Below are 20,217 nucleotides of genomic sequence, written 5' to 3' on the forward strand. Positions count from 1 at the left end.
ACGTGTTTGCACACTACCTATTACTTATAGCCTACAGACATGTTTATACAATTTATGTATTTTATTTATTAGTTATTATCATCAATGCATTTGATGATGGATGAGTTGTGTGGCTTTTGTTTGTGTTTCCCCCACGAGGACTTCCTGTCGATGGCAGAGTCTGGAAACATGTCGCTACACTGCGACTGAAATCATCGCAGAAGCTGAAGGCGACATTATTTTTAGTGCAAAGCACCGACATCTTTCCCTCAGCTCTGGTCTCTTGGTCTGCCTCCGACACAGTTCTTGTCACACATGAAGTCATCGACAGTGAATGTCTTTGTGCCTCTTGGCGTGTTTGTGCTTGGACGATTGTTCATGCTGGCGAACATCGCTCATTCCGCCGTGTGCGATGCTAACATCTGAATGGCACACTTTACAAAAAGCACGAGTTGTCCCGACTCTGCTTTTAATAAATAAGGGAAGGCCTCCTCCCATTTGGTACTTGCATAAAGTTTAAACTTGTTTGGCAGGTACAGCTGCGTCTCCATCTCTCTCCCGTTCACTGTGACTCTCATCATGTTCTCTTCTTCTTCTGTGTGTTTACTGGCGGGTAACGTTTTTCAGCTAAAGTTAAACATAATACTGCCACCTGCTCTATCGGGGGACCACTTTACACTTTTTTTAATTAGGCCTTTTCTTTTTTTAAAAGGTCAAAAATACGGGAAATATTTAAACGGGAGGAAAACGGGATAGAAGCAAAAATACGGGATAATCCCGGGGAGAACGGGGGGGTTGACAGGTATGCATTAATCTCAATTGTGTGTCCTTGCACAGTAAATGTGACGCATCAGAAGAAACAGCAACAGAGATGTTTCGTCAGTGCAGGAGAGGAAAGTGGCCACAAGAGGGAGCTAAAGGAAGGCCCAGCAGAGGAGAAGCTCCACAGGAAGTGAGCAGGAGTTTCCTGAGGTCACAGTGACCTTTGAACACCAAAATTTAATCAGTTTATTTTCGGCATAAAAACACTTATTTTATGAAAAGTTGAAAGCTCTTTGTGCTTCTATGGTTGTGTACTACTACTGAATAAATAAAGAGGAAACACCGGGTTTATTCAATGTGTTCAATTATTTATTGTGCTTTTATTGAAGTAGTGATAGTGTAGGATAAGAGCTAAATGTACTGTAATAAAAATCAATAGAAATGAGAATACATGTGCAATATGAATCAAGTCAAAAGTTTAATTTGTTTGTTAAAAATGTAAATGTAAAGAAAGATTAGTATTAGAGAACTATTGTATTACTTCATTATTGTGGTTCATTTCTCAAACAGCCTGGCTTTAGTCTGATCAAATAAAAACTAAGAACCCAGATTCAGTTTTAGATGTTTAAGGCCCACGGTTTGAAAGATCCGGGTTTGCTGACTGGAATCTGAAAACAAAAAACAAAGAAACATTGATGGAAACTCAATATATTTTATATTATTGTTTAAAGTTTGATTTATTTTACAGAAGGCGTCAATCAGAAAAGATTCAGGACAAAAAGATGGAAGCTTGTGCTTCAGTTTTCCAATTAACCTGACATTTATTATTGACCTTACATTAAAATCAGATAACGTGCAGTATATATATATAATATATATATTTTCCTTGAACATTGATTTAATTATTGCAGATGAATTAATATATTTTTTAAAGGCTGAAAGCATCCTGAAGTTTCTCCTATCTTTTAACTAAGTGCAGTAGGACACTTTAAAAATGTGCCAGTTTAGTGAATGGTGCGGAAACAAATAGTTTACCGCTGAATTCACCGTGTAAGAACTCCAACCTTTCACAATGTTTACCTTCTGAGTGAACGGGGAGGCACAAGCCAGACAGGCTCTCTCCGGCGTCGCAGGGCTGTCCAGGGGAAACGGGCCGACTAATCCGGACTCAGAGCGCGCTGCAGTCACAGCGTCTTTGATGGCGAAGAACACTGAAGTGCCCAGGAAGAGGACCGGTTCTCCAATACCCTGCAGAATGAATCATCCGGAACAATACTTGTTACATAGATTGAGGTAAACACAGCAAATATCCAAGAAAGGGAGTCTGAGACAAGGCTGCTAGACGGAAGAAAGAATACCAAATAACAGACAGAAACAAAGAAAGGTGTATTTATGTCCATCATGACCTCTGACCTTTGAGGAGTAGATGGCGTGGGGGTTGTTGGAGTCTGACAGCAGATAAACGTTGAAGCGGAGCGGAACGTCGCAGACCGCAGGGATCTTATACTGAGACGGACCTCGAGTGTACAGGAGCCCAGAGGGGGAAAACTTCAACTCCTCCATCGTGTAGAGACCCAAACCCTGCATGAACGCTCCTTCAATCTGAGAGGAGGAGGGGGAGACAGGAGAGGGAGGGAGAGAGAGACGGAGGGAGGAGACAGGAGAGGGAGGGAGAGAGAGAGAGATGGAGGGAAGAGACAGGAGAGGGAGGGAGAGAGAGATGGAGGGAGGAGACAGGAGAGGGAGGGAGAGAGAGAGAGATGGAGGGAAGAGACAGGAGAGGGAGGGAGAGAGAGAGATGGAGGGAGGAGACAGGAGAGGGAGGGAGAGAGAGAGATGGAGGGAGGAGACAGAGAGAGGGAGGAGAGAGAGAGATGGAGGGAGGAGACAGGAGAGGGAGGGAGAGAGAGAGATGGAGGAGGAGACAGAGGGAGGGAGGGAGAGAGATGAGGAGGGAAGAAGGAGGAGGGGAGAGCGAGGGAGAGAGAGAGAGAGAGAGAGAGATGGAGGGAAGAGACAGGAGAGGGAGGGAGAGAGAGAGATGGAGGGAGGAGACAGGAGAGGGAGGGAGAGAGAGAGATGGAGGGAGGAGAGAGATGGAGGGAGGAGACAGGAGAGGGAGGGAGAGAGAGAGACGGAGGGAGGAGACAGGAGAGGGAGGGAGAGAGAGAGAGAGATGGAGGGAAGAGACAGGAGAGGGAGGGAGAGAGAGAGATGGAGGGAGGAGACAGGAGAGGGAGGGAGAGAGAGAGAGATGGAGGGAAGAGACAGGAGAGGGAGGGAGAGAGAGAGATGGAGGGAGGAGACAGTAGAGGGAGGGAGAGAGAGAGATGGAGGGAGGAGACAGGAGAGGGAGGGAGAAAGAGAGATGGAGGGAGGAGACAGGAGAGGGAGGGAGAAAGAGAGATGGAGGGAGTAGACAGGAGAGGGAGGGAGAGAGAGAGAGAGATGGAGGGAAGAGACAGGAGAGGGAGGGAGAGAGAGAGATGGAGGGAAGAGACAGGAGAGGGAGGGAGAGAGAGAGATGGAGGGAGGAGACAGGAGAGGGAGGGAGAAAGAGAGATGGAGGGAGTAGAGGAAGAAAGTATGAAGTAAGAAAAGAAAGAAACAGTCAAATAAGTCAAAAAGTAAATACTAAAAGTACAAACTGATTGAAAATGAATATTATAAGTTTGTTGACAACAGACTGAACTCACCTGGCCGATGTCCACTGAGGGGTTCACACTCCTCCCGATGTCCATCACAATGTCTGTCCTCAGCGTCTACAAGACAAAACCAATAAAGTTCTTTCAAAGTGTGAAGATTTCCCTCCGTTATAATAAAAAGCAGTGGTTCAGTTCTGACCCTGTAGTCTCCTGTGAGGCAGTCCAGCTCCACCTCGCAGCAACACACCCCGAACACAAAGTAAGCGTACGGCTCGCCCTCCATCTTGTCCCAGTCCATGTACAGGTCTGGACCTCTGAGGACACACAGGAAGCTGTGACCTTCACGGTATCAACAAACAAATTCAATCAGACTCCTTTCCTGTTTGTCTTACTTGTGGAATCCAGTAGCTGATAAACTGATTTTCTCAAAGAACGCTGCCATGACCTGAGTACAGAGGAAAGAAACGTGTTTGTCATTAAAATGCTGTAAACTCCCCAATAACTCATGTTGTCTTTTCTTATCACATACCCAGCTCTCCCATGATCCTTTGGGGTCTTTCTGCCTGATTGGCTCCAGACGCTGGTACAGAGTTTGGCAGGCATCCTGAATGACACGATGAAAAATGAATGATTATTAATAATCTGCAGTTTTAATACAGAACAGACCAATGCAGGAGCTGGACTTCACCTTGACCGCCATGCCGTTAGCGTCCGTACCGAAGGAGGCAGCAGTCGGGGCGGTGTTGGGGACGGTGTTGGTGCTGGTTTCACTGATGTAGATCTTAGAGGACGGGATGTGAAGCTCCCGACTCGCCACCTAACAGGAAACAAACCCGGTGATGTAAAGTCTGATTTTCTTTCTTTTTAAGAACTATAACTGACAGCATACACTAAACATTTTTGTTCAACTGTATGTACATAATAAAACATTGACTATTAAATAACTTGCACTTTCTACAAAACTGCACCAAGTTACAGGAACCGTCGTGTTATCTAAACCTTGTTTTTGTCACACGTCCCATCCACGATTAGTTTGTTTTCATTTGGTTTTATCTTGTCAGTAATTCTCTTATCATTTCAGATCCTGGTTCATCCTCACTGCCTGCAATCAACTTATTCCCCTCACCTGGTTTCCACAGCCCATCTCCTCACTTTTCATTTCCTCATTAGTCTCTAATTTAGGAAATATACCAGTTCTGTCCCACTTGTTCCCTGCCAGATTGTCTTGTGTTTTCCTGCCAAGCTCTCCAGCGGTCGTCTAGTTTACCTGTTTAGTTTTCCTGACCTGCCCGTTTTGACCCTGACTGCCTGTTTCTGGACTCTGATTCTTCTGCCTGCCCCTTACTGGATTTGTTTGACTTTTGGACTGATTTACCGTTTTTTGACCCTGCCTGGATTACTGAGTAAACTGAACTATATTGTATTCTGCCTGTCTCTGTGTCGTGCTTTTGGGTTCAGATCTGTCGGTTCCAGCGAACCTTACAGTACAATCTGGCCCAACATGGACCCAGCCGACTCTGCACCATTCCAGACAGCGTCGCCGACACCAGTCGAGATGATACAACGTCATGAGCAACAGCTGATCTTCATTACGGAGGCTATGCAGGCGATGTCTCTTAGCAACGAGCATAGCTTTGCATCTCTCCGGGAGCACGTCACGAATCTCTCCACTACGGCCCGGAGTCTGGATACCACTGCTGCCTCCAGATCTCCGGTCCACCCTTCTCCGGCGTCAGATGCACACCTACCTCCACCGAAGTGCTATTCTGGCGTTCCTGGTTCGTGTCGGGCATTCCTTGTGCAGTGTTCTCTGGTATTTGAGCTCCAACCCTCCGCCTTCCCTACAGAGAGATCCCGGGTGGCATATATTGTCTCTCTGCTTACAAGCAGGGCTAAGGACTGGGGAACTGCCGAGTGGGAGAAAGGATCTCCAGCCTGTTTCTCCATCAAACTCTTCACTGAGGAGCTGAGGAAGGTCTTCGATCATGTCACGCCTGGAAGAAAGGTCGCTCGAGGACTATTCGACCTGAAGCAGGTAGTGAGAGCGGTCCGAGTTCATGGTCTGCCCCGTGATGTGGTCTCTGACTGTGGTCCACAATTCACTTCTCGCTTTTGGTCTGAGTTTTGCAGGCTGCTGGGGGCCACTGTCAGTCTGTCATCCGGTTTTCACCCCCAATCCAATGGTCAGGAAGAGAGAATGAACCAAGAGATGGAGACAGCTCTACGCTGCCTCGCTTCCCGCAATCCCTTCTCCTGGTCTAAGCAACTCTTGTGGATCAAGTATGCCCACAACATCCTTCCCAGCTCTGCCACTGGTCTCAGCGAACCTTAAAGTTTTTAAGGTTGTTCCTCCACGGCTAAATTTGACTTGCAGGAGTTACAAATTACAAGATTTCTTTTTCACTCACGATGAAGACCTTCCACAACAACTTGCATATTTTGTGTTTGTGTGGCTGTGACGTTTCTATCCGTTTCTGTCTTCTAGATAGTACCAGCAATGTTGGAATTGTTTGAATTTAATCTAGAAAACCTGTAAAGAAATGTCACCAAACTAAATTCAAACAAAAGTACTTTATTGTTAGACCTTTGTGATACAGTTGTCAATGATTCATGATATTGTTGGACACAGTACCTGTTGGATTTTTGTGTGGAGTCCCTGCCCCATCTCCGTCCCACCATGAGTGACCAGAACAGAACCGTCTTTGTAGATGTGGACCAGAGCTGCAGCCTGTTACACACAAACAAGCTCACAATCACCTTCCCTTCAGTTCAAAAATCACAAACATTTCAGTTAAAAATTGACAATGTACTGCTGCGGATGTGTTCAATATAAGTTAACGTACATAACTTTATATTAATATATAACTTTACTTTGTCTGACAGTGAACTGAAGCAGTTATTCACCAGACTTCTTTGACAAAAACAGTAATTTTACCTCGCAGAACGGAGGTCGCTGGTCTACCACGGCTACATAACCCTTTAAAACACCAAAGTCACACAATAACACAAACTAACTGATGCACGCAGCTGTAAACAGTAACTCCTGTGTACTGTCTGCGCCTGTCTGCTTCATAAAACTGCATCTACATATACAGCCACACTCTGAACTGTCCCTTTAGCACCTTCATTATCTTAAGACAGCCATGGCTGATAAGATAAACTTCCCAGTTATATTTGTGCTTTAAGTCATAGTGAAATAATCCATTAAAAGGTGGGAACACAAGCACAAAACCGTATCAGTGCATGAGTAAAAGAGTTAAGAAAGACCAAACTGAAACTCACAGACCTGATTCAAGTAGCTCTCTGCAAATGAAATCCCGTGTTTAATGGGGATGATGGCCATGCCCCTCTTCCTCCAGCGGTTCTGCTGGTTAAACAGGTCGACCGCGCTGCGGCGGGTGCTGTAGTCAGACTTCACCTTACATTCCTCCCAGCAGCGCAGCATGTTCTCCGGGCTGAACTCAAACTTGTAGTGGGTCATAGACGGCCCCTTGTACATGTTGATTTCCCGAATCTGACAAAACATTTAGTTAAAAATGAAACATTGAACTCTAGTTTTTTGGAAAGTTGTTCTGATTTGTTTCTTTTTTTAATGACGACAGTTTCACAAGATGATTAATATAAATTGTACGGCTTGGATTGCGACCTGGTCTGCAGGGCGTCCGAGCACTGCGGCCACGTCGTTAATCATGTTCTCCACGACCACGGTGCTCTGGGGCACGCCGAAGCCCCTGAAGGCAGTGTTGGAGGGCAGGTTGGTCCTGCAGGCGGCGGCGCGGCCTCTCAGGTTGGGGATGTTGTAGGCGTTGTCAAAGTGAAGCAGAATATTTTCAACTATCTGCAAGAAGAAGAAGAACATTGATGATTAGATTGTTTTTTCTTTGTATATCTGCATGAAGAAAAACGATTTTACCCACCAGAACAGACTCATCGATAGCGTTGCCTGCGTTGATGAAGTACTGGAGATCTGCAGCCACGATCCTTCCATCGTTCATGAAACCCACCTGCAACAAGCAACACAACTTCACCATCAATCGATTACATTAAACCATGTATGTATGTATGTATGTATGTATGTATGTATGTATGTATGTATGTATGTATGTATGTATGTATGTATGTATGCACTCAACAAATGTAAATTTTAAGCAAACGGATAATTTGTGACCCCTTAAGTTAAAGCCTTTGACGTGAGCAGTTTGAGAGAAAAGTGATGCAGTAATTCCTTCTCAGATAGTTTAAATCGAAAGAAAAGGAAGTAAAGTATCCAGAGTTTCATCATCTTGAGTGTGTTGTTGTACTTTGTATTTGGCCAGGACAGGGTGACGGGCTCCTGTGATCAACATGTCCTCTCCTCGCTCCAGGACGCAGCGGACTGCACGGTTGGTCCTGAGCAGAAAATTCAAAACAATTATAATAATTAAAAACACATTTTGTCTTCACTAATGAAATGTCCATGTTGTTGTTGCTGCTGCTGCTTACTTCCACGCAGCCACAGAGGAAATACAAGCCAGTATCGCAGTTTTAAAGACCTTCCCGCCGAAAGCTCCGCCAATCCTTTTGACGTGACAGGTGACTCTGTTGGACGGGATGCCCAACGTCTCCGCTATTGCGTCCTGCACTCCGGACAATAAGACAAATCGATGATGAGTTTTATTTATCAACCTGGATAGTTTAGGTGTTAGAGATGTCTAACGCAACTGTCTCTTCACTAATAATCCAGAGCGTGTTGTGAGCAGTTTCATGTAGGAACTATTTTCTCTTTACCGAACCACACCTGCCGAGTAGATGCACGCTTCCTTCTGCTCGGTGATATGGTTTCTCCAACATATTATGGACACCTAACTCTCTAGATTGATAAAGCGCACTACAAGTAACTAGAAAGTCACATCCTCTCTGTTTTAAAAAACTAAAATACATCTTAAACACATGTTAACATAGTTGTGTGTGTACCTGAGTAATTGTCGGCCACTGAGTGGAGACGTAAGCGTTGAACTCCATCTCCTCCCCGGGAACGATCAGCATGCTCTGGGTCTCCATGTAGAAATGCTCCTGGCCCCCCATTCGAAACTCTCCTGTGGAAACAGTTAGAAAACACTCGGTGAGGTACAAACATTCACAAAAGTGTAAATATTAATGATCCTTTTACCTTCATAAACCTGATCAACAGTTTTAAAGGCTTTCGTCACGTTTCCTCTCTCAATCGTTCTCTGAGGCTCAAAGAAAGACGACTTCTCGATGGCTTCCTGTCACCAACAAACAAAATAAAGATGGAGAAGTAACGTAAGAGGACATTTACTTCTCTCTACAGACAAACTTTCAAGCAGTGCAGCCACAGAGAAGCAGCGTCTGTGGGATGTTTGCTGACAGTGAAGCTCCACAGACCTCCTGCGTGAACACTGGGTCGGGCAGGTCTTCATACTCGACCTTCACAGCTGCTGCTCCTCGTCGGGCGTGTGCCCTCGTATCAGCGAGCACCGCACATAACATCTGACCCACGCAGGACACCTGCAGAGGAAACAGACAAATATACATAAATATTATTTTATACATTGAGACAAAGTGAATTACACTACACATCATGTAAGGTACTTTACTGCACAATATATTAAATAATAATATGTTTTCAATATATTACTTTGTCGTGCAAACAACTGCTGTTGTCACTTTACCTCGGTCCCAGCAAGCAGCTCCTCTTCATAACCACACATTTTACGAACTTTCTGCCCAGGAATATCTTTGGCTGTGACGACATCGACGACACCAGGAAGCCGCAGAGCCTCGCTCACGTCCAGCCCTCTGTTGCATTCAGAAGAAATGTTTAGAAACGGGAGGGGAGTAAAACAAGAGGAGAGTTAGAGGTCATCCTTCTGCTTACGTGAGTTTAGCATGCGCTCGAGAGCTGGTGACCACAACCAGGAAGAGCTCCCCGTCTGTTCTGGGGATGTCGTCACAGTACACGGCCTCACCTGTGGCCTGGCTGATGGCAGAGCGATGCATGATGGGACGCCCCACTGGGTCCTGGTCGCTCTGGCTGTTTGACACATGCTGAAGAAGAAGCAACAGTCGGATATTGAAAGTGTTTTATCAAACTGTGAAAATGCTTTAAATGCAGGATCTGACCTGGAACTCCTGCAGGCTGGGTTGGATCTCTCTGGGTAAACGCTGGATCTGCATTCTCTCAGGAAGCTCATCTGTTATCACATTCTGTGCATGGAAACTCTTTGTAAGCCTTGGTTTAAACACTAGACATGTTTGTCATCATTGCCCTGTCCTACCGTTTCTCTAAGTTTCTGCAGGACCTCCAGGTTAAATTTGAAGAGGAAGCTGAGAGTCAAAGAGCGACGAAACTCCACCTTTCCTCCAGGAGCCGAAGGAGGGAGGATCAACTCCTCCAGGAGGATGTCATAGGCCCGGCTGAGGGTCTCCTCATCCCAAGGCCTGAAGGAAACATCTGTCGGGTCATATGTCTTGGACAGAAAGAGACACAGAAAAGGGCAAAAGCAAAAGGAAAAGAACGGGAGAGGAAGGTTGGTAAGGATAAAGGTAGGCGGGAAAGAGTGAGAGAAAAGGAAATAAAATAAGAGAAAAATAACTAGAGTGGCAGCGGAAAGCGCAGACCTTCGCCAAGGTCAACGGTGCATTCAGGTGCTCCTGTGATAATCCCGGATATAGAAAGAAACAGAGGACACGGATACAGAAAGACGGAAAAAGGCAGAAGCGAAGACACCAGAAAAGAAAAGGATGATGGAATAAAGACAGTAACTAAATAAACACCTGGTCACAATAGCTGTGCAGGTTTTGGTGGCACTAACAGGTGGTGGGTCCCAGTCCTCCGTAGTAAATACTGACATCCTGAACCACCCTGGACCCCTCTGAGAAAAACACTCTCATCCCGGTCGTCACCGTGGAGAAGGAGCTCTCCTTCCTCGGAGCCTGGCGGAAAGCTCGGACAAACTCCCCCTGCAGGAGCAGACGCAGAAATGCATAAAGATTTACCTGCGTCACCATCAGCCGTTCTAAACAAGCCACACATTGTGAGTTTCTCTTGGAGAAAAACAAGAGCTGGGGAAGAATATTTGTACCTTTTTGGAGAAGGGAATAAAGACAGAAACAACAATCTCTTCTGGCTTCAGGATGGTTTTCCCAAAGCTCACGAAGAAGTGTTGATTCAGAGGAACCTCTCGTCTTCCTCCTGGTGGATTCACACAGAACTGCTCGTTAGTCAGGAGCGAAGAAACACGACGTGAAAGAGATTCTTCCAGATGTACTCACCGCTTGAAATGACGCTCACTTTGCAGTTCCCAGCAGCCAGAACAGGGTTCAGGTCTGAGTTTGGGAATGCACTCATGATGTTGCCCCCAAGAGACTAAATATGCAAAAGCAAGAATAAACACACATTAAATATATGAATTCTCAGGATTTTACTTGCAGGATTTCGTCTGAAGTCTACTTACAGCTACGTTACGGATCTGCTGGGTTCCCAAGTTCCCCAGCTGTTGGATCAGAGCTCTGAACAGTTCAGTCTTCTCCTCCGGGAGCTGGAGGAACCAACTTCTCCAACAGAGAGCGAACCTCAGTGAGACTGCAGCCCGCTCCCACCCAAACACCTGCAGAGGAACCAGCGTTTTAACCAACAAAGCTTCATGAGTTTCATGAAGCTCCGGGACTTTGAAAAGTTGCAGAAGAGTTTTTAAACATCGCTGGTCGGTGAAAGAAACATAAATGTTTTGTACTTGCAGGCACAATTAATCTGTGTACGACACAATCACAGAGAAACGGGGTTGACTCACCGTGTGGCGTCTGCGTGACCTCAAACAGATCCATGACTCTGGTTGGAGATATAATCAGCGGATGCAGGAAGCCTTTGAACTTTATATCTGGACCTTCAACACAAAAGCAGAAAGACCGGAGTTTAGTTTGATGAGAACACATTACTTATTATTATTTAAGTTCATCAATCAACCCCAGATCTGTTAACTTGCTTACTAACAACAACTCTAAGAGTTTTTAAAAATGTCCATAACTTATGTTTTAAGTTTTCTCTGTAACAAACGTTGAAAGAAACTCTGAATGAACTTCACACCTATGTTGGTGTTTCCCATGACCAGCGGAGCTTCAGGGTTCCTGCTCTTCAGCTGGACCAGCTCCTGCAGGGAGGCGGGGGACACCCAGCTCATCCTCTCCCCGTGAAAGGTGAGTGTTTGTGGGTTCGCCGTTTCAGACATCAGCTGTGGAGGAAGTGTCATTTAAATCCTGTTAATACTATTAAAGGTACTTTGTAGTCAGAGAGCGAGCTGAACCTCAGACTGCAACTTGTTGTTGTGTGAAACATCATCTTAAGACTTACAATCAGTTCAGGGGGGAAGATGAGCTCCTGTGTCGGGTCCAGTGGGAGAAACTCTTCCTCGTGGAACAACTGTGGCTTTTCCTGGAGGAGTAGGAGTGGATGAAGATGAGGAGAACAAGAGTTGAAAAGGGATTCACGGGGATGGAAGTGTGAAGTGAAATAAAAGATGAAAATTAGCCTTTCTGGCTACATACATATTTTCAGAAATGTTATTATTTGCACTTTTTTTATTTGTCACAAGAGCAAAAGTAAAACAAAGACATCAGAAAACAAATTAATTAGGAAAATAACCAACTTGTAATTCTATTAGGAGAACATTAGAAGAACACTATTCCTACTATTTATGAAAACACCAGAAGAAGAGATTATTCTGAGTAGCAATAATTAAACAAATTACAGAAACTAGTTAAAAGATCCATCCATCCATCCATTGCTTATCCGGGGTCGGGCCACGGGGGCAGCAGCTCCAGTAAGGAACCCCATTCTTCCCTTCTCCGGGCCACATCCTCCAGCTCCGACTGGGGGATCCTGAGGCGTTCCCAGGCCAGTGAGGAGATATAATCTCTCCACCGAGTCCTGGGTCTTCCTCGGGGTCTCCTCCCAGCTGGACGTGCCTGGAACGCCTCCCTAGGGAGGCGCCCAGGTGGCATCCTTACTAGATGCTGAACCACCTCAACTGGTTCCTTTCAACGTAAAGGAGCAGCGGCTCTACTCCGAGTCTCTCACGGATGGCTGAGCTTCTCACCCTATCTCTAAGGGAGACGCCAGCCACCCGTCTGAGAAAACCCATTTTGACCACTTGTACCCGTGATCTCGTTCTTCATGACCATAAGTGAGGGTAGGAACGAAGATCGACCGGTAGATTGAAAGCTTTGCCTTCTGGCTCAGCTCTCTTTTCATCACAACGGTGCGGTAAGACGACTGCAGTACCGCCTCCCGCTGCTCTGATTCTCTGGCCAATCTCTCGCTCCATCGTCCCCTCACTTGCGAACAAGACCCCGAGGTACTTGAACTGCTTCACTTGGGGTAAGGGCTCATTCCCTACTCGGAGTAGGCAATCCACCGGCTTCCAGCTGATAGAGGGCGTGTTAGTCGGATTCAGGAGTTCCTCAAAGTGCTCCTTCCACTGCCCGATAACCTTCTCAGTCAAAGTCAGCAGGGTCCCACCCTTGCTGTACACAGCTTGGATGGTTCCTCGCTTCCCCCTCCTGAGGTGCTGGATGGTTTTCCAGAAGCACGTTGGTGCCGACCGAAAGTCCTTCTCCATAGCTTCTCATAACTTCTCCCACACTCGTGGCTTTGCCTCTGACACGGCAGAGGCTGCCGCCCTTCTAGTCCTTCGGTTCCCTGCAACTGTTTCCGGAGTCCTCCCGGATAACATAACCCAGAAGGACTCCTTCTTCAGTCAGACGGCTTCCCTGACCACCGGGGTCCACCACGGTGTTCGAGGGTTACCGCCCCTTGAGGCACCTAAGACCTTGAGACCGCAGCTCATCACCGCAGCTTCAGCAATAGAGGTTTTGAACATCACCCACTCAGGTTCAATGCCCCCAATCTCCACAGGGATGTCTGAAAAGCTCAGCCGGAGGTGTGAGTTGAAGATCCCCAGGACAGGGGCTTCCTCCAGACGTTCCCAGTTCACCCGCACTACCCATTTGGGCTTACCAGGTCTGTCCAGAGTCTTCCCCCACCCCTTGATCCAACTCACCACCAGATGATGATCAGTTGACAGCGCCGCCCCTCTCTTCACCCGAGTGTCCAAAACATGCGGCCTCAGATCAGATGATACGATTACAAAATCGATCATTGACCTTTGGCCTAGGGTGCTCTGGTACCACGTATACTTATGAGCATCCGAACATGGTGTTTGTTATGGCCATTCCATGACTAGCACAGAAGTACAACAACAAACAACCTTTTGGGTTTAGATCAGGGAGACCCTTCCTCCCAATCACGCCTCTCCAGGTGTCTCCATCATTTCCCACGTGTGCGTTGAAGTCTCCCAGCAAGATTATGGAGACCCTGAATAGAGCTCCTTGCAGGGCTCCATTCAGGGTCTCCAAGAAGGCCGAATACTCAGAACTGCGGTTTGGGGCATAGGCACAAACAACAGTCAGAGTTCCCCCCCCCATAACCCGAAGGCGTAGGGAGGCGAACCTCTCGGCCACCAGGGTGAACTCCAACGTAGCGGCGCTCAGCCGGGGACTTGTGAGTAACATTCACTCGTCCTTCAGCAGAAAACTGCTTTGTGTGCCAGGACGTTCCCACGCCTGCATTCTGCTGTGAACGGGTTTTGTGTATCCAACTGATATCTTGTTGCGAGACCAAAAGAACATCTTGCTCAGAACAGATGTCCCGACGGCAACTAATGTTTTGCGAGGTCACCTCATGATGGATATAAGATATATGTTTTCTCTCTGTCTGAAGCACTCTCCTGCAGACTCCGCTGTACTCTGTATGACTTGTGCCTCTGAGATCTCAGAATAAAGTGTTAAAGACGAAATCTGGTTTTCCGTAACTTTATTGAGCATCTCACCGAGAACTTTATTATAATATAGAAGAATATTCCACAACAACTACATCCTATGAATTAATTCATATTAATTAATGTTTTTTTCTTAATTTCCTCCTCTGTTTTGTTGATTATTAATTAATTTTAGTTTTATTTGCTCTGTAACTATATAATTTCCTAAAATGCATAAAACTGAAAAATAACCAGCAATAAAAACCAATAAACATTATAATAAAAGAAGATAAATAAAAAAAAGATAAATGCCGAGAAAAGACAAAGACAGAAACACTAAAAAATAATCTCTGGATCTCACCTGCTCCGGTTCGTCAGTATCTTCCGCTCCATTGAGGCAACAGTCTCCGGCCCCTTTGGCTTTGCAGCAGTTTGCTTCCTGTTGGAATTAGTTGCATTTAACTTCTCACGTTCTTTATTTAATTGAGTCAAAAGGATTCAGTTGAAGCCTCTTAGCTTAGAAACTCAATAAACAGTGCTGAGCTTTGTACCTGACAGAAGGTCCTGCAACCGTCAACGATGGGTCGGTATCCAGTACAGCGACACAGATTACCTGCACACAGGATGAGGATTCAAAACGACTTCATGGAAGAAAGGGAAAGGAAAGGAGAGACCCTGCCCGGAGGAAGCCCGGGGCCCCCGTCTGGAGCCAGGCCCAGAGGGAGGGCCCGACAGCGAGCGCCTGGTGGCCTGGGAGCCTGGTCGGGCACAGCCCGAAGAAGCTACGTGGTGCCTCCCATCCATCCATCCTGTGGGCCCACCACTCATGGGAAAAACCGCTGGGGTCGGGTGCGCTGTCACACGGGTGGCAGTGATGGTCAGGGACTTCGACGGACCAGACCCGGGCAGCAGAGGCTGGCTCTGGGGACGTGGAACGTCACCTCTCTGTGGGGGAAGGAGCCGGAACTAGTGCGGGAGGTGGATCGCTACCAGTTGGATCTGGTGGGGCTTACCTCCATGCACAGTCTTGGCTCTGGAACCGTACTCCTGGATAGGGGTTGGACTCTATTCTTCTCCGGAGTTGCCCAAGGTGTGAGGCGTCGGGCCGGGGTGGGGATACTCACTAGCCCTCGGCTGAGCGCCGCTACGTTGGAGTTTATCCCGGTGGACGAGAGGGTCGCCTCCCTACGCCTTCGGGTTATGGGGGGGAAAACTCTGACTGTTGTTTGTGCCTATGCCCCAAACCGCAGTTCTGAGTATTCGGCCTTCTTGGAGACCCTGAATGGAGCCCTGCAGGGGGCTCCAGTAGGGGACTCCGTAGTCTTGCTGTGAGACTTCAACGCACACGTGGGAAACGATGGAGACACCTGGAGAGGCGTGATTGGGAGGAAGGGCCTCCCTGATCTAAACCCGAACGGTCGTTTGTTGTTGGACTTCTGTGCTAGTCATGGAATGGCCATAACAAACACCATGTTCGAACATAAGGATGCTCACAAGTGTACGTGGTACCAGAGCACCCTAGGCCAAAGGTCAATGATCGATTTTGTAATCGTATCATCTGATCTGAGGCCGCATGTTTTGGACACTCGGGTGAAGAGAGGGGCGGCGCTGTCAACTGATCATCATCTGGTGGTGAGTTGGATCAAGGGGTGGGGGAAGACTCTGGACAGACCTGGTAAGCCCAAATGGGTAGTGCGGGTGAACTGGGAACGTCTGGAGGAAGCCCCTGTCCTGGGGATCTTCAACTTCACACCTCCGGCGGAGCTTTTCAGCCATCCCTGTGGAGGTTGGGGGCATTGAACCTGAGTGGGCGATGTTCAAAACCTCTATATCTGAAGCTGCGGTGATGAGCTGTGGTCTCAAGGTCTTAGGTGCCTCAAGAGGAGGTAACCCTTGAACACCATGGTGGACCCCGGTGGTCAGGGAAGCCGTCCGACTGAAGAAGGAGTCCTTCCGGGTTATGTTATCCGGGAGGACTCCGGAAACAGTTGCAGGGAACCGAAGGACTAGAAGGGCGGCAGCTTCTGCCGTGTCAGAGGCAAAGCAGCGGGTGTGGGAGAAGTTCGGAGAAGCTATGGAGAAGGACTTTCGGTCGGCACCAAGGTGCTTCTGGAAAACCATCCGGCACCTCAGGAGGGGGAAGCGAGGAACCATCCAAGCTGTGTACAGCAAGGGTGGGACCCTGCTGACTTCAACTGAGAAGGTTATCGGCCGCTGGAAGGAGCACTTTGAGGAACTCCTGAATCCGACTAACACGCCCTCTATGGTTGAGGCAGAGCTGGAAGCTGATGGGGGATCATCGTCAATTTCCCTGATGGAAGTCACTGAGGTAGTCAAACAACTCCACAGTGGCAAAACCGCAGGGGTTGATGAGATCCGTCCAGAAATGCTGAAGGCTTTGGGTGTTGAGGGGCTGTCTTGGTTGACACGCCTCGTCAACATTGCGTGGAAGTCTGGGACAGTGCCTAGGGGTTGGCAGACCGGGGTGGTGGTTCCCCTATTTAAAAAGGGGGACCAGAGAGTGTGTGCCAACTACAGGGGTATCACACTTCTCAGCCTCCCTAGTAAAGTCTACTCCAAGGTACTGGAAAGGAGGGTTCGGCCGGTAGTCGAACCTCTGATTGAAGAGGAACAATGTGGATTCCGTCCTGGTCGTGGAACAACAGACCAACTCTTTACTCTTGCAAGGATCCTGGAGGGGGCCTGGGAGTACGCCCAACCGGTCTACATGTGTTTTGTGGATCTGGAGAAGGCGTATGACCGGGTCCCCCGGGTGATACTGTGGGAGGTGCTGCGGGAGTATGGGGTGAGGGGGTCACTTTTGAGGGCCATCCAATCCCTGTACGCCCAAAGCGAGAGTTGTGTCCGGATACTCGGCAGTAAGTCGGACTCGTTTCCCGTGAATGTTGGCCTCCGCCAGGGCTGCGCTTTATCACCAATCCTGTTCGTGATTTTCATGGATAGGATATCGAGGCGTAGTCGTGGAGGAGAGGGGTTGCAGTTCGGTGGCCTGAGGATCTCATTGCTGCTCTTTGCAGATGATGTGGTCCTTATGGCATCATCGGTCTGTGACCTTCAACAGTCACTGGATCGGTTTGCAGCCGAGTGTGCAGCGGTTGGGATGAGGATCAGCACCTCCAAATCTGAGGCCATGGCTCTCAGCAGGAAACCGGTGGATTGCCTACTCCGGGTAGGGAATGAGCCATTACCCCAAGTGAAGGAGTTCAAGTACCTCGGGGTCTTGTTCGCGAGTGAGGGGACGATGGAGCGAGAGATTGGCCGGAGAATCGGAGCAGCGGGGGCGGTATTGCAGTCACTTTACCGCACCGTTGTGACGAAAAGAGAGCTGAGCCAGAAGGCAAAGCTCTCAATATACCGGTCGATCTTCGTTCCTACCCTCACCTATGGTCATGAAGGCTGGGTCATGACCGAAAGAACGAGATCACGGGTACAAGCGGCCGAAATGGGTTTTCTCAGACGGGTGGCTGGCGTCTCCCTTAGAGATAGGGTGAGAAGCTCAGCCATCCATGAGAGACTCGGAGTAGAGCCGCTGCTCCTTTACGTTGAAAGGAGCCAGTTGAGGTGGTTCGGGCATCTAGTAAGGATGCCACGTGGGCGCCTCCCTAGGGAGGTGTTCCAGGCACGTCCAGCTGGGAGGAGACCCCGGGGAAGACCCAGGACTTGGTGGAGAGATTATATCTCCTCACTGGGAACACCTCGGGATCCCCCAGTCGGAGCTGGAGGATGTGGCCCGGAGAAGGGAAGATTGGGGTTCCTTACTGGAGCTGCTGCCCCCGCGACCCGATCCCGGATAAGCGGTAGACGATGGATGGATGGATGGATGGATGAGGAGAGGACTGCGTGTTCACATGCATGGGAATCATTGCATATCATGTGTGTTATACATTGAAACAGTGCACACTAATCTTTGTTACAGAGCTCTAAACATTACAGCAGATAGAAGAGAGCAGACAGACCAGCGAGGTGCTGTGTGATGTCCTCCAGGGCGGGCTGGGGCGTGTTCCTCAGCAGCGTGTACATGGACATCACCATGCCTGGAGTACAGAAGCCACACTGGGAGCCATGAGCCTTCGCTATTCGCTCCTGCAAACACATCCGATCATACAGTTCTTCTTTGGCTCGGTGTTTATGCATCAAACAGGAAGTGGGGTTGGAGCTGTGCACTTTAAGGGATTTACAGTTTTCACATACATGTATATTCTGTAACTTTGGGAGATGGACGCCAATATTGTGCAAACTGACACAATATCTTCAAGGCAACTTCCTGTTGCTTGTGCTCGTTAAATTAAAGAAAAAAGGAGGGAGTAACTGCGTCCATGATCACATTATTCTTGCATGGAATCAGCTCAGTGCATCAGGAAGTTTAAATATTGCATCTGACCTGCACAGGGTGGATCCTGGTCTTGGTGCTGCCGATGCCCTCCACCGTGGTGACGGCGGCTCCGTGAAGCTGGCAGAGCGGCAGGAGGCAGGCGTTGGCGGAGTAATGTCTGAGGGTGTAGTGAAAGAAAACATCCTGCAGAAAACATTCAACTGGTACAGCACAAGTACTACTTTCATGCTAATAATCGCAATTGTGTTTTATGATATTTCTATATATGATTTTATTTCGATATGATTCCATTAAAAGATCATTTGTTGATTATATGTACTTAGTCACAACTGGCTCCTGTGGTTTATCATAAAGGATACATGATGGTTTTGGTGGCAGGTTGGTAGCGTGACAACATGACGGTGCACGCCCCGCAGCCTCCCCCGCCGCAGCCATACTTGGTTCCAGTTAACCTCACTGCAGCCACAGTGAAGGAAGTAACCAGGCGCTCACATCAACATACAACTCAAATCATAAAACCACATGATGGAGCTGATCTGAAGGATACGCTTCTCTCTGAGGAAGGACAACAGCATGGTTTCAGGGTCGGCATGCTTCTCTGTTACCTGTTTTACCAGAAGGAGAACATTTCATCTTAATTAATGAACTTTGAAACAAAACATATTTTCATTATCTTTTAGTTAATAAAATGACACAAAATTATGAAAAGGTTTCCCAGGGCTTAAAGTGATGTCTTCAAAAAGTCGACCAACAGTCCAAAACCCAAATATATTTAATATACTATCATATATGGCCAGATAAAGCAGAATATCATTTGAGCCGCTGGAACCTGCAAATATTTGGCTTTTTTTCTTGAAAAATGACTGAACTGAATATTTATTTAGAAAAATAGTCAGCAATTAATTTTCTCAATCTACAAATTGATTAATCATTGCAGCTCTACAACAGAATACAGACATATTCCCCCGTCATGTTGAATCATTTACTCCTGTTGAGGACATCGATAAGGTCTCAGTCATCAAATGACCAATATCTCACCATCACAAATATATATATATATATATATAAATATAAATATATATATAAATATAAATATATAAATATATATATAAATATATATATATATATAATATATATATATATATATATATATATAGATATAAATATAAAATATATATATAAATATAAATATATATTAATATATATATAAATATATATTTATTTGTACGTACCTTTTTCCCGTTGATAAAGAAGCACAAAATATCTCCTTGTTTCTCTCCAGACATCTTCAAGCGCAGTTGACTTTGTGAAGACAAAATATCAATTTATATTGAATTGAACTCCCTCTGACTGGATCCAGAAATCTCTGACTTGTGAAACACAAAACATTTTTTTACCAACAGGTCTGCAGATGCTTAACTTTCCTCTGCAGCTTGTCATAATACAAGTATATAATAATTACCTGCACTCTGTTACCTGCGCAGGTAAAGACCAGTCTGTGTTGTCGTGGAATTCAGCTGATACAAACTAAGCCAAAGGTTTGTGAAGTTCAACGAACAGAGAATACAATAGAACGCACATCCAGCTGATACAAGAGTACAAGCTGACATGAGTCCTAATTGCTGTAAGTACGACAAACATAAGCATATGGAGAATACGACAG

The 20,217-nt window shown here is 46.9% G+C and overlaps 1 protein-coding gene across 1 annotated transcript; it reads right to left on the reverse strand.

Moving 5' to 3' along the window:
• Positions 1-1,200: 1,200 nt before the first annotated feature.
• LOC115018359 (aldehyde oxidase 1-like) lies at positions 1,201-19,159 on the reverse strand. Its single transcript, XM_029447275.1, is given in 36 exon segments — positions 1,201-1,409; positions 1,822-1,989; positions 2,155-2,343; positions 3,438-3,503; positions 3,586-3,700; positions 3,779-3,831; positions 3,916-3,990; positions 4,075-4,203; positions 6,019-6,114; positions 6,673-6,900; positions 7,033-7,224; positions 7,304-7,390; positions 7,688-7,775; positions 7,869-8,002; positions 8,340-8,461; positions 8,536-8,632; positions 8,772-8,894; positions 9,059-9,185; positions 9,265-9,434; positions 9,510-9,593; positions 9,665-9,827; positions 10,164-10,201; positions 10,203-10,349; positions 10,472-10,581; positions 10,662-10,755; positions 10,844-10,930; positions 10,932-10,996; positions 11,180-11,272; positions 11,473-11,617; positions 11,737-11,817; positions 14,562-14,639; positions 14,752-14,813; positions 18,178-18,304; positions 18,603-18,711; positions 18,914-19,010; positions 19,102-19,159. Coding segments are annotated over 36 exon segments (3,918 nt in total). The 5' UTR covers positions 19,130-19,159; the 3' UTR covers positions 1,201-1,358.
• Positions 19,160-20,217: the final 1,058 nt, after the last annotated feature.

The sequence above is a fragment of the Cottoperca gobio genome, chromosome 2 (assembly GCF_900634415.1).
Source record: "Cottoperca gobio chromosome 2, fCotGob3.1, whole genome shotgun sequence".
NCBI lineage: Eukaryota > Metazoa > Chordata > Actinopteri > Perciformes > Bovichtidae > Cottoperca > Cottoperca gobio.